Here is a 13,636-nt window from a genome sequence, read left to right as displayed (position 1 = left end):
AAGCCCTGTTTCTTGCCTGCCTATTTGTTGTCCTTTGTGTTAAATGTGTTCACCTTCTCATGTAGGATGCAGGACTGTGTCCCACTGTATTTTGGTTCCTCTTGACCTGTTCAATAACTATTCATGACATTTACTGTCCGGCTGGACAGCAGTAATCATGGAGTGATTCCAGTCTATGTTTATTCAATGTCATTTACCTAACCTTGTCAAGGGCCATTGTTCTCCGTAAATATCGCTACCCAAGGACCTTGCACACCATATTGGGTCCCCTTGTTTTTGTTTAAATATATAGAGACACATCTAGGACATTCCTAAGAAATCCTGAGATATGTGCACCTTTCCAACACTGTTGGAGGAGTCCACACCCAAGGGAGTGATCACAGGTATATACCGGTCACTTTAAGCTACTGAAGAAGATGCACCTGTCAGGCGCAAGTGGGATAGGGATTGTCAAATGTTAATCGCAGATAAGGATTGCGACAGAGCTTTCATTTACATTACAAAAACTGCCATGCAATGCCAGGCAAAGCAGAATACAACATAGTTTAATATACATACGTTACATCAGCTATGCTTCATAAGATAGCTTCGACTAGACCAGGAGAAAGTCGTAAATGATAAATGCTTATTCCTCTAGCACATTGGAATGCCAGTAAATGATAATTAGGTTATCGACCATTAAAGGTAAATAACTGCGTGATTTGTACCCATGATTTACAGCTTGAATTTATATTTTCAGCAGTTACTTTAGCTCACTCAGATATTCTTGTAGAGACCAATGTCCTTTTTGAAATAAAGGGGCGGTAACTATTGAGTCTTGGAAGATCTTGCAATGAACCCACCCATCCACCCCTATTTAAGTCAGATGGTGGAGGATGGAATATTATTTCTACAAGAGGTACCTCAGATTGGAGTCTTGGGACACATTTCTCCAACCATTAAAAGTTTACCAAAAAAGCCATACTTAGTGCTAAGAATATTGTCCTTTTTTTTTTTATATCCCGAGCGACCTTTTCTGTTACTAGTGTCTGCTATAGTTTTAAAGGCTGCTGATAGTCTAAATGCTAAATAGAATCACAGAGGGATCGCAAATTAGACATTTGTTCTGAAGTTTTACAGTGAGATTATGTACGTGCTATGAGGCCCTGAAGATAAAATGTATAAGTTGGCCTACATGAAACCTGGATTTGGTGTATTGATGGGGCACGGCATGGCCCGATCTTTCAGATCTGGAAAAGGAGTGATGAATAGAATCTTCCAATTAGACAATTCTGATTTAGTTCCACATTGTGAGCCTCGGTGTGTATCGTCACTTATTGCTAAACATTCTCTCACCTCCTCTGCCTGCCCCAAGAGGTCCAGATGATATGAGAAATTCACACAATAAAGATAATAGCAGCTCAGTGCATGGTGGCTAAAGACCACCAGCTCTCCATGCGGCAGGGTGTCCCGGCTCCATGTGGTGTCTTCTCCAGTCCGAGACATGACGGCTTTTGAAAAGGGATTCACACTTAAGTCCATGTTAAAAGCCATGGGGCAAACAAGAGCATCTACCTGCAGACAAATGGAAAGGATTAAACACAGACGGACCAATTGCAGACATATCTGTCTGTGGAAATTACAGAGGCATGTACTGGTTGTGTCACATTTTAACGTTTACTATCCTTATAGGCCATACCTCAGAGGTTGGTATCCAAGAGTACAAAAGTATTCTAAACATACAAAACACTTAAATGCTCTTGTAGAGCTTGGTGGATGGGCTTCAAAAATCCTGGATTGCGAGACCCCACCTCTGTCATCTCAGTGGCATCCCACCAGGAGTGGCTCCTCCATTAGAGCTTAGGAGCCTCACCCCACTAACTAAAATCCCACTACAAAAGCCCCGGAGATGAAAAATTAAATGGTAATAAAGTTAATTTATTACTATTTTATTTTTCATCAACCTATCCTGAACCAAGTGTCAGGACATGGCAGGCCGTTTGTTACTGAGTGGCAGCAGCAGGTAGGAGTGTTAGGCTGTGCACTAACGTTTAAAGTACGCATGTCACTTTGGCCGGCTGTCTTGGAACGGCAAGCCAGACATGCCCAGTTTAAAACTTGCTAACCTAGCTGTCTTAGACAGCAGGGTTAGGAGTAAGCCGAGGCCTGCAGTGCCCTGGAGAACTCTGAGAGAGGCTGCTCCCTCCAATCCTTGTACTTTAAGCATGCTAGTTAGCAGCATGAGAGCAGATCCAGGATTGGTTAGGGGAGTTGGCTGTGGCCCATGCAGGAGCCTGGAGGAGAGAAGAACACCGGAGCAAGGAGTACGTGTTGTGCAAGCAAGCAAGTGAGTTTAGTGACTATTTCTATTATTTATTTTATTATATAGGTACCTGACATGCATGCATTTTATGTCCACCTCGTCACTCTCCATAGTTACCAGCTGCCACTGCATCCCACCAATGTTTAATATGTGTGGGAATCAAAATTTCTGAATCCACCTTATGTTTCTGTCATCCACTAACCTTCACTTTCTGTCCTGTCTCTTTATCTTACTCCATGAGATGCTTTTCTAACCATCTCTACTCCGTTGACCACAGTTTTCATATCTTTCACTTGCTCGCTGAGCCTCCCTTTTCTATCTTCCTCTCACTTACTCTAGGCAAAGTCTGATGATCAAAAATTAATCCCTGTGTCCAAGAATAATTACTACTGCCCACAATTTGAACTAATTGTACGAACTTAGCATGGCAACCTGCCCACTGCATTGTGGGCCCCCTGCTGCTCTAAAGGAGACATTTCGATGTGCTCCAGCCGACATAGTTGTAGCACTTCCCATGAAAACGTAGTGCTGCTTGAGCTGCCATATCCTGACCCCAAAGATTCTGTAAAATATAGATATAAATACACATATAGGGGTTGTCAGTCAACCCTCGTCATTCAGTCGCTTGAATGTCATTAACATTTTGCTTCCTCACACCACAGCATACAGCATGGGGCAAAGGGTCAGCCCATTTCAGACACTGGCTCACTTAACAAATGACAGTATTTCCACTTCAGTGACTGGGCCAATATCGGTTTTCTTTCTTTCTTGGCTTTGCCAATCTTTGTCTTTATTTAGACTTGAAGTTTTCCTTCACAACCATAAATCAAACAGAAAATGACATATGCCATTATATATTTTAATACTATAATGATTAGTTCATTAATGTATAGTTATTGAGTGTGGATATTGTTTTCTATAGCCAGTCAAAGCTGGGAAAAATTGCAACATGTGGAAGAGATCTTGGATTCCTGCCTGACCGAGATGACATGGGAGGTGCCAGAATAATAACCCTCCAATCTCTCTGGTTATGGTTTAAGGGGCATGTTACAGATTCAAAAAATCATGATTAGTCATCTTACATTGGGGTCAATACAATAGCAAAGACAAGGTTGAACATGACTAAAAGGATATTGTATTTTTGAACATTTACAATTTTCCACAGTGTTCTACATCCTGATTGTAATTTAGCTGGGCAATCCGAGTTTTGAGAAATAGAGGCAGATGTACTGGGATCCATATTGTGAGAGGTTCAGTATTACAGCTAGAGCTTTCATGGGCCAGTTTTAGATTCATAGAAGAGGTTGTTTGTTTCACTGATCACCTAACTAGGTTCTCCCAAAGGAGAGCCCTAAAGGATTCCTCCGAGCTTGCAGAAACTTGAATAACCAACGAATAACCTTTGCCAATGCTCGTGCATAAATACTAGATAATCCAAGTTCTAACCCGACGACAGAAATTGCTAAATTTATGGTACAGAATTTCTTTAGGTTCTTCCCTTCATATATATTTAAAAAGGACCATTTTGAGATGGGAACATATTCAAGTGCATCATTTAAAGTGACAAGGACTTATTTTATAGACATTTAACATATGATTGACATTTCTTTGCACCAGAGACTTTTAACGGTATTGCAAAGTGCTAGCATGAGCCAAGGCTTTGCTTACGACGTTGGAGGAGGTAAATGTATTACTTAAGCTGCTTAAAAAAGTTTTACCTAAATAAAGATGATTTTTCACTCCCTCGAGGTTTTCTGAATTCAAAAAGCAGTATCCTAACCCTTGTTTGTTCCCTCTAAAAGTTAATATCTCTTCTTTAGAAATGTTAGGGCTATTGATGTTAAACAGAACCACATTGTCAGTGTACAGAAAGGTGTATAATATTTAGATCCCAGTTTTGGTGGAAAAGCTTTAGGATTTGTTGTGGTAAATCAGAAAAATACAAGGAGAATAATATTGGTGGCAATAGACATCTGTGCTTTAAGACGTTGTGTGTAGCAATAGGGCAAAAATACCTTTATTCTTTATTTCCTCATGAAAATGTTGCACTGTATGGATGTGTGTAGAAAAAAAAAGTTGACTCAGTAAATTGGCTGATATACCCAATGACAGACTTTTGCCAACGTGTTGGTCTGTCCCCTTGGTCAAAGGCTGTTGAGAAGTCAATAAAAGATGTATACATAATTTGGGGGGATTTGAGAATCTAGATTATATGTCACGTAGGTTTTCATAATATAATCAATTATTGAGGAATCTGGAGTACTTTGTTTGGTCATGTTGCTTGGTATCTCAGAATCTATTCTTCAAATTAGGATTATAGCACCCAAGTATTTCAGCTCATTTTAAAGGTAAGTAAGTAAGTAATAGTTCATTAGCATAGTTAATTAAACCATTGCAATTCACCCTTAGGAGAATCAAACACTAATGTGTGCACAATAAATTATTCATCACTTAAATAAAATTACAATTACATAAAATCTACATTTATCATTCCTTTCAAAAGTGAATAAAATTTAATATATTGATAAGAATAAAATAATAAACATATTGTTCTCAATGTCCTCTGTAATTTAGGGCAAGGGGACAAGTTCCAGTATTCCCTCTTCTTCCACCTTCCATAACTGGTACCTTGTAGTTAATTCCAGGGCCCCTAAAAACATGACGATAGGTCAGTCTTCTGCATCTTTGTTTCTACCTCCTTCAAGAACTTCACCAGGCTACAGTTCAACTGCGGGTCGCTAGGTGTAAAACAGGCAAGAACTGCCTGTCTTCGTGAGCGTATTCCACGCTGGTTGAAGTGGTATTTCAGTAACCGTTTCCTTTCCACCAACAGCTTCTCCCAGGAGCACAGCAAATGTTCCATGTCTTCAGGCACCTTATCACATAGGCGACAGAGGGGACACCCATTAACCCTCAGCCACTGCGGAAAATGGCGTGTGCATGGTAACACGTCCAGTCTGTATCTGAGAAACTTCAATTTTATATAACGTGAGTACCCGAGGTCAAGATAACTCTGATTTCCTTGGTTGGAGTAGGAGTTTAGAATGAACCTCCCATGTTACCTCTTTGCAACACACGCTTTATCTTCAATCCATGAGAGATGTTTTATTGTTCTTTTTACTATTCTTTTGATCGTAGTATGGTTGGTAGGAGTATTCCACAGCTCCTGTAACCCTAGATTTACTAGGCTGTTTTTCAAGTATTTAGCGGCTGGCGATGCCGGATACCGTTCTAGTTCTGACCATAAGTAGCTGTTTAGGGTTCCTTTATTTGCCTTTCGGACCTTATCCCAAGTCATTATATATGCGCCTTGTCTTGCCAATGTCTGCTTCTGTACTCCAAATTCCAGCCTGAGTTGGGCCGAAGAGGTTTGTTTTGGCAGGCTGAATATGGTTCTGTATGCTGATGCCACAGTTCTATCTAGGGTCACCGCGTCCCTACCTCTCTGTACTTCACTCCCATAGGTAATTGTGGGCAACAGTTTAGCTCTTATAACTTGTGCCAGGGGCAAGAGAGAGGGACTGGTGAGCGATGAGCGATTAAAAAATGGTCCCAATGCGCAATCCAGCTCAATGCCCTCTCGCTGGAGTTTGGCCTACGAGCCACAAATGGCCGCACAACCTCAGATACCATGGGTGCCGTCACATATAACAGAATTAATCACACCTCAAGGATCGACTACATCTTGTTAGATTTTAAACTTTGGGGTTTGGTACAGGATATGGTAGTTTTACCCTCAGCTGATAGTGACCACAACTCACTTTCTCTATCCCTTAAAAATCCCTGGATCAGTAATCTCATCAAAAACCCTTCCAAACTAACCCAGAACGTTTCAGTCTCCGCATGTGGGAGACGTCTAAAGTGGAATATAGTATCAGTAGACGAGTCCAAACTCAATACCATAAATACTGTCCTTTTAGCCTCACAGATGAAGTTGGACAGTTTTGATTTGGCTCTGTCTAACCCTGGAAAAGTTACATCTGTTTTCGAGGAAGCACTCACGTTAATTGGGAATGTATTCCCGAAAAGGGAGTCCTCTTCAAAAAATGTGGTAATTCGAAACCTAAGAGGGTCATGCGAATGGTACACATCGGCCTGTAGGCACGCAAAAACTCTCTTGATTGGGGCAATAAGAAGCAAATCCCAAGTAGCTATACAACGAGCTAGAAATAACTACAAACAACTACTAGTTAGTGCTAAGAAGGACTGGGAAGAAGATTTTTGGTGCTCTCTAAAAGAGGCAAGCCAAGGGAAAGATCCAAGGCGCTTCTGGGACATAATCAGGAAGAAAAAAAGGCCAGACTCTGACCTCATAACATGTAACATCCCTAGTCAAGTCTGGGTCAACCACTTTGCCAAGCTGTACTCTTCCCCTTCTAACATCACTATTATTGGCACTCCCAAGGACGACCAGGAAAGGAAGGTGACTACAGTAAATTGCGACTCCCAAATAAGAAGAGCTGAGCATGTCACTGATATAATTGATATCATTCCAGCACAAAAGGATTGGGAGTTAGACCTAGTAGACTCTGATTCCACCTTCTCCTTAAAAGAAATTGAGCATGCCATTAGTACCATTAAGCCCCAAAAAGCGGCGGGGCCAGATGGTATCCCCGGCGATTTGTTACGCTCTGATGTACCGAAATGGGCTAAAATTATTCACTGCTTGCTTATTGCAATTTCTAAGGGTGCCCGAATCCCCCTTTCCTGGAAAGGGGCTGAGGTCGTACCCATTTTTAAAAAAGGGGCGAGGGATGACCCAGCAAATTATAGACCCATAAGCCTGCTGGACATAACTCAAAAGGTGGTCGGTAAAGTATTGTTGCTTAGAATATCACAATGGATTTGTGATAATAACATCCTTTCCGACTACCAGGCAGGCTTCAGAGCAGGCACTGGCACAATAGAACAAGCTTTCAGACTTCTCTTAATATATTGGAAGGTGGTGGTCATAGGCAAAGGCAGTCTTTATCTTGCGTTTATCGACCTGAAGACTGCCTTTGACCTCGTCCCTAGGCAGAGTCTCTGGAGAGTGCTTGGTGACATGGGGTTACCCTATTATATTTTACGATTAATTGTAAGACTCCATGAAGACACTTTTGCCCAGATTAGATGGGGATCAGAAGGCGAGAAGACTAGCAGAATTCCGGTTGAGAGAGGGGTCCGTCAGGGATGTGTTCTTGCTCCCACCCTCTTTTCACTATATGTCAACGGAGTGGTCGAGCATCTGTTGAAAGACCCATCAGATGAACCTTCCCTGGCGGGTGAGCGCATACCGACCCTCCTCTTTGCGGATGACACGCTCTGTCTAAATCCCCGATGGGCCTCCAAAAATTGCTTAACAACTTCCAGCATTTTTGTGTACAAAGGGGCTTGATTATCAATACTGAAAAAAACAAGTTCCTGGTGTTGAACCCCCCCAAAAAAAAATCTGTTCGTTCCCCACAATTGAACGCTATACCTTTGGGGAGGGTGGATGTATTCGACTACTTGGGAATCCGATTGTCACATAATATGCAGTGGGCTCCCCATCTAAGCAAAATGTTACTAGCACACAAGAGGGTAACAGGGGCACTTTTGAAAGAGCAGCGCGCCTGTGCATCCAGACCCATTGCCCCTGTCATTGAAATCTATGCTGCTAGGGGAGTCAGTTCTGCTCTCTATGGGGCCGAACTCTGGGGCTCATATAATATCAGTGAGTTAATTAGATCTGAGAGGAAGTTCTATAGAGCGATTATGTCACTTCCTCAGGGTACCCCAATGATCCCGTTGCTGTTAGATTTGGGTCGCCATTCCATTAGCGATCTAGCAAAACTTCGCCCACTACTCTTATGGGCCAGGTTGTGGAGAGTCCCTGAATTGGCAAAATATGCAAAGGGCCTTTCCGAAGTAATGTCATCCCCCGGGTGGCATAAGATAAAATGGCTGCGAGACTTGAAAGCCCTTTTATGTGATTTGGGTCTAAGTGAAGCTTGGGAGAATAGGTTCTCACCTCCGAAAGCATTCTTGAAGAAATTATTTTGGAACTGGATTGCGACCCAGCGGAATATTAACAACGCCTTGGGCAGCCTCACGGAGGACTTCCTGAAATTTAAGGACTTACCTTTCCGGGAACCATACCTAGATATCATCGAAAGACCCTTTGATAGGTCCCTTTATTTTAAATTTAGAACTGGTTCTCTCCCTCTTCGTGCGTTTACCTCTCGGTGGAAATCCAAAGATCAGATCACTGATCTCTGCCCATTTTGCACGTCCAGAGAAGAGACTGTGGCACACTTCCTATTTGAATGTAAGGAGTATGCTCACCCAAGAAGCAGATGGCTAAAGCATTTGTGTCGCTTGTTGGGAACCAGGCATCATGTTGAAGCATTGCGCATTTTAATGTCGGATTCCCGCCCTTTTTATGCTTGTGTTCTGGCAAAATTTTTATCATGGGCATGGGCCATTAGAAGAAAAAGGCTAAAAACACTTGTTTAATCCTTTTTTAATATGTTGATGTATTTATTTACTTTAACTGAAAAGGTATATTTTTAGATGAACTTATAATCAAATTTCTTTGTAAATTTTTAAATTGTGATGCTTTTATGATAATTTTTATCGAAATAAAGCCTTTTTGACTGACTGACTGACTGACTGGTGAGCTTACCATTTAATTTTTTAGTGGAATAGAAATCGAAATGCCTTTTCCTCTAATGCTTGCTTTCTGAATGGTAAATTGGCCACTATTGTCAATTTTGACTCCCAGATACTTATACACTGTTGTATTTTCAATACGGTTATTATTCCAGAACCAGCCATAGTTGGTTTTCCCTTTTTTGTTAATTGACATAGTTTGTGTCTTCTGTACATTTATCGTAAATTGATGGTCATCTGAATACAACCGAGTTGCATCTACAAGGTTTTGTAACCCTATTTTTGTTTGACTAATTAACACTATGTCATCCGCATATAGTAATGATGGTAATATTTGGCCTCCTAGTTTCGGTGCAAGGGAATTACAGTTATTTAAAGAACTGATTAAAAAGGGTTGGGGCCAAGACACATCCCTGTTTGAAGCCCTTGTTTGTTGGGATGCGTCTGGACAGATGAGATCCATCACCCAACTTCACCTGTATCCAGGTGTCACTATGCAGGTTAATAAGTAGATCTAACAAGGGCCTCGGGATCCCCCATTTGTTCAGTTTGGACCACAGGAGATTCCGATTGATGTAATCAAAGGCTGCCTTATAATTTTCTGTAGCCCAGGATTGTAATTCTTCCAAGAGGATCCCGGCGAAGTACCTGGCTTCATTGTCCATGAGGGCTATCAGTCTATAGTTGCTTGGTTGTGATTTATCCCCTGATTTGAGTATAGGAGAAATAATTGAGCCCTTCCAGGAAGCAGGTAATATATTAAACTGTATAATTTCATTAAATAGTGGCTCTAGTGCTCCAGCCCATTCCCTATCATTCTGTTTGTAAAGGATGGGGGGTATGCCATTCGGGCCTGGGGCCCCTCCCCTTCTTCCCTTTTTAATTTGTGGGGTGATAATCTTATGTAGATTTGTCTCTCTCGTATTCATGATTTTATTGCCACATGCTTGATTATGTGAGTTTTCACGCATTGTTAATTTATTACCCTCATTTCCTAACTCAAAATCAGAGGCCTTTTGTTGTGTAAAATGATCTTGAAGATACTTTCACCATGCAGCTTCACTGATATTAGAGGATACTCCGGCATGCACGGGATTTAAAAAAGAGTTGATTGATTTCCAGAATTTCGCCCCATCATTCTGTTTTATGTCAGCCTGTAGTTTTGCCCATAAACTGTCCTCCATTTCTTTATTTGCTTTCCACTTTGTTTTTTTTAAGGAAGCCTTCAATTTCCGTAAGCGATCTTGTTTCACCATGTCACTTGGAGAGTACCTAAGTTGACGCATTATTTGATAGATACTTTTCTTTAAACGTGATATCTTCGCTTGATGTTCCTTTGTAAGCGAGGTCATATTTTTGACTGGCCGTCTTGATTCCAATTTCGGTGTTGTGGAGTAGCCTGCCATTATTTTTGTAAAACACTCCCATTTCTCAACTTCGCTTGCCCCAATTCTCCCCTCAAAATGCAGTATCGCCATGTCATGCAAGCTTCACTCATTTGCTGCCGAATATTTAATCCTTTTATAATTAACGGTATAAGTCAGTAGGTACCAAGGACTGCTCAAATTTGGGCTTGCAGATATTCAGTGTGATTTCCTGGGGGCAATGGTCACTATCAGTTTTATGCCCTATTTTGAAGGAGGTCACAAAGTAAAAGAGAGATAGTGACATAAACGTGTAATCCAAGATTTTGCTAACCCTTGATGAGTGAAACGTGCATGCTGGTGGGGTATCTTCGATGAGTCTTCCATTTAGTACTCTAATATTGTAGGACTCAAGGTTCTCTAATGCCTGTTTATCTAATTTAGTGTATTTTTATGTTTCTAAAGGCGCTTGGTATGGTATATTCCTGGCTATATCTTGAAGATACTTTTCATCATCTGTTGTGTTCCCCATCAAGTTAAGATTAAAATCACCAGTGAGCACGATATCCATATTCAATGTTTTTAGTGTAGTTTCCTCTAGGTAACTGCATAGTTCTTTTATTACATTTGCTTTCCTTTTTGGATGAACGTAGGCGTTAATTAGAATTAGGTTTGCGCCCCTTTTGCCATGTTTCGAGGTGAGAAGATTTAATATCAACAGTTTGGGACTGGGCGGCCCAAGTGCCTTGATCTCATAGACACTTTCCGCTGAGACATAAGTCACAAGGCCCCCTTGGAGGTGGCCATATTTTGCAGCTCTCACCGCACTTGTATAGAAACGCAAAAAGCCAAGCAGATGCGGAGGTTCTTCTTGCCACGTCTCTTGAAAGGTCATGATGTCAAAAGATCTTATATAGCTGACAAATTCTTGATTGCTCATTTTAGATGCAAGACCATTGACATTCCATGAGCAAATTCTGTAGTTATTGTGTCCATTCGATGTAGTAAGGTCCATAGTTGGTCATTTTGCTCGATTATTAATTGTTCTGGCAATCCATCTCAGATCAGGTGGGCCTGTTGATGTGCCATCTAAGGCATGTCCTGTGAATTCCAGGTCCTCCCTGGTTCCTCCTCCAGTGTTCCCTATTGCACCTCGGAGTACTGACATTCCAGATCTATTGCCGCAGTTCTGTACTCCATCTCTTCCTGCAGGGATTAATAAATCAGGGTATTTTGGTTTTGTATAAAGGGCAATTGAGATCCCCCAGTTTTGAAAGATTTGGCTCTCGGCCAGTATGTTCTGTGCAACTGAAGAAGTAGTCCATGTTGCCTTTGTTTTTTCCGCCTTCGAGCCTACTACTACAGTAAATTAGATGGAGACTAGATCCAAGGTAGTCACGCTAGCCAGAGATGGAATTTGAGATAAGAGCCGTAAGATGTTCCCTCTGTTCAATATGTCATGTCTTCCTTTCGAAATATAGTCTGGGGTGAACCATACAATATTTGCTGTTGTGTTTCTAATGTCTTCCGACTTCCTTTTGTTTGTGTTTTCGGCAGTTCCTCCATGTCCTAGTCCGGTTCCTTGCTTTTCTTTAGGTGGAGCTTGATGTAAGGAAGATTCCACTCCAATACTCCCTTCGTCATGTATTTTCTGTTGTCCACCTATGGTTGTTGTTTGATTCCAGTCCCTTAATCTGAGGACTGGTGGTTCAGGTCCCCCACCACTTGTACGTTCATTCGTGTCTAATCTTGGGATTGCTCTTGTTTGTGTAGATATCGAGGTTTGTCTACTTTGTGCCGATTTGTTCACATCCAACTCTTCCATAGTTCTCCCCTTTATTATGATTGGGGGGTGCTGGGCACTTTCGCTCCCAGGCATTACTCCACTGTTTTCATTAAGATTCCTTGTAGAATTGGCGATCAAACCGCCTTGCTTTCTTTGAACTGGATTTTGTTGTTTTTTCTTTGTTCCAGACTTGGTGGAGATGGTCTCTTAGTTTCTTCCTGGTGAGGAACTTCTCTTCCTTCCCTCTTGTCAGTCTCCTTGATAGTCTCTGCGTCTTCATCGTCGGTTTGGATATTATTTAGTCCATCTTGATTAAGTGATGATGACCCAAAGAGGTGACTGAGTCCCACTCTATCCAGTTTTATTTTTTGATTCCTGCCTTTACATTTGTTTGCCCTCCTTTGCTTTGCATTTAGAAGATTGACAGCCCTCTCAGTTTGTGGATCTTCAGGCAATTCATTATCCACTGTTCTTGTCTCTTTGGCCTCTCCTTTCTGATTCTTGTGGATCTGTTTCTCCGATACCACAGTATGGACATTTTCAGTAATTACGAGAGGTGCTATGATTTTTAATTTATCTCTTTTGTTGATGGTGAGGCATTCTTGGGGACGCTTATCTAATTCCCCGACTATTTGTCCGTTGTGCCAGTGGCTCTCTGTTCCTTGCGATAATGGTTTTATTAATGTACATAAATCGCTCAACATCGATGGAAGTGTGGCCAGTTTATCAATTATCAGGCCGCATCCACAGCCCTGGGGCTTGCTTTGAGCTTGATCCTGTTTATTTTGTAATAATGTATTTAATGTGCCCAGTTTCCCATCAATCGCGACCACAAAGACCGCCAGTGTGTCTAAGAGGGTCAGTTGGGTGTCCATCTTATCTGACTGGTAATGCAATGCTTCTACCAATAGTTGGACTGTTGTTAGCAGACTCTGCCATGCTGTGTCCTGAGTAGCGTTTTTTTGTTTTTCCTCCTTACTGTCTGTGTTTATTGTTTCATCACAAGTTTCAGTTGACTTTCCTCGCTCATATGGGTCCTGTTTATATTCACACATTTTATCATTTATTTTAGAGTTGGACCCACTCGCGCTTTTCTCTTCCGTGTAAGCACCCAAGAGACCTTCCCAGTCCTCCGTGCCAAGGTCTGAAACGGTTTCTATTTCTTCTACTTTCCCAGCTGGGTTAAGTCCCTCCGTTCCACGCTCTGAAGCCAATTCTAATCCTTCTAAGTTCTTAGCTGTATTCAAGTCCAGGGTTGGACCCAGGGTTTGAACTTAAGTTTCCCCTTCTCCAATAGGTGACTCTAACTGGGGGTTTGATGTTACGTCAGTTAGAATTGGGGTTATTGTTTTTTCCTGTGTTTCCCCCTTCCATTCTTGATTGGGGTTGATGCACCGCAGCAAGGGATTTTCACGCGGGCTTTTTTGGCTGTGAATTTTCGATGTCATAGCTATTGCACAATTGCCAAGTCGGTTCTTCTTTTTTCCTGGTCCGTTAACACTAGTCCAGTCCAGGAATTTATCCTGGTTTCTTTTTTGAGCGTCGTCAGCC

The 13,636-nt window shown here is 41.6% G+C and overlaps 1 protein-coding gene across 2 annotated transcripts in view; it reads right to left on the bottom strand.

Moving 5' to 3' along the window:
* LOC146798442 (uncharacterized) overlaps window positions 1-13,636 on the bottom strand; it is a 549,773-nt gene that overhangs the window by 229,040 nt on the left and 307,097 nt on the right. For both annotated transcript variants that reach the window (XM_085625710.1, XM_085625711.1), the window contains one exon: window positions 1,336-1,554. In XM_085625710.1, the coding sequence (XP_085481836.1) occupies window positions 1,336-1,554 (219 nt within the window). The remainder of the gene's footprint in view (window positions 1-1,335; window positions 1,555-13,636) is intronic.

The sequence above is a fragment of the Triturus cristatus genome, chromosome 9, assembly GCF_964204655.1.
Source record: "Triturus cristatus chromosome 9, aTriCri1.1, whole genome shotgun sequence".
NCBI lineage: Eukaryota > Metazoa > Chordata > Amphibia > Caudata > Salamandridae > Triturus > Triturus cristatus.
Note: the sequence above shows the minus strand (reverse complement) of the source record. Positions and strands in the feature narration are given on the sequence as shown.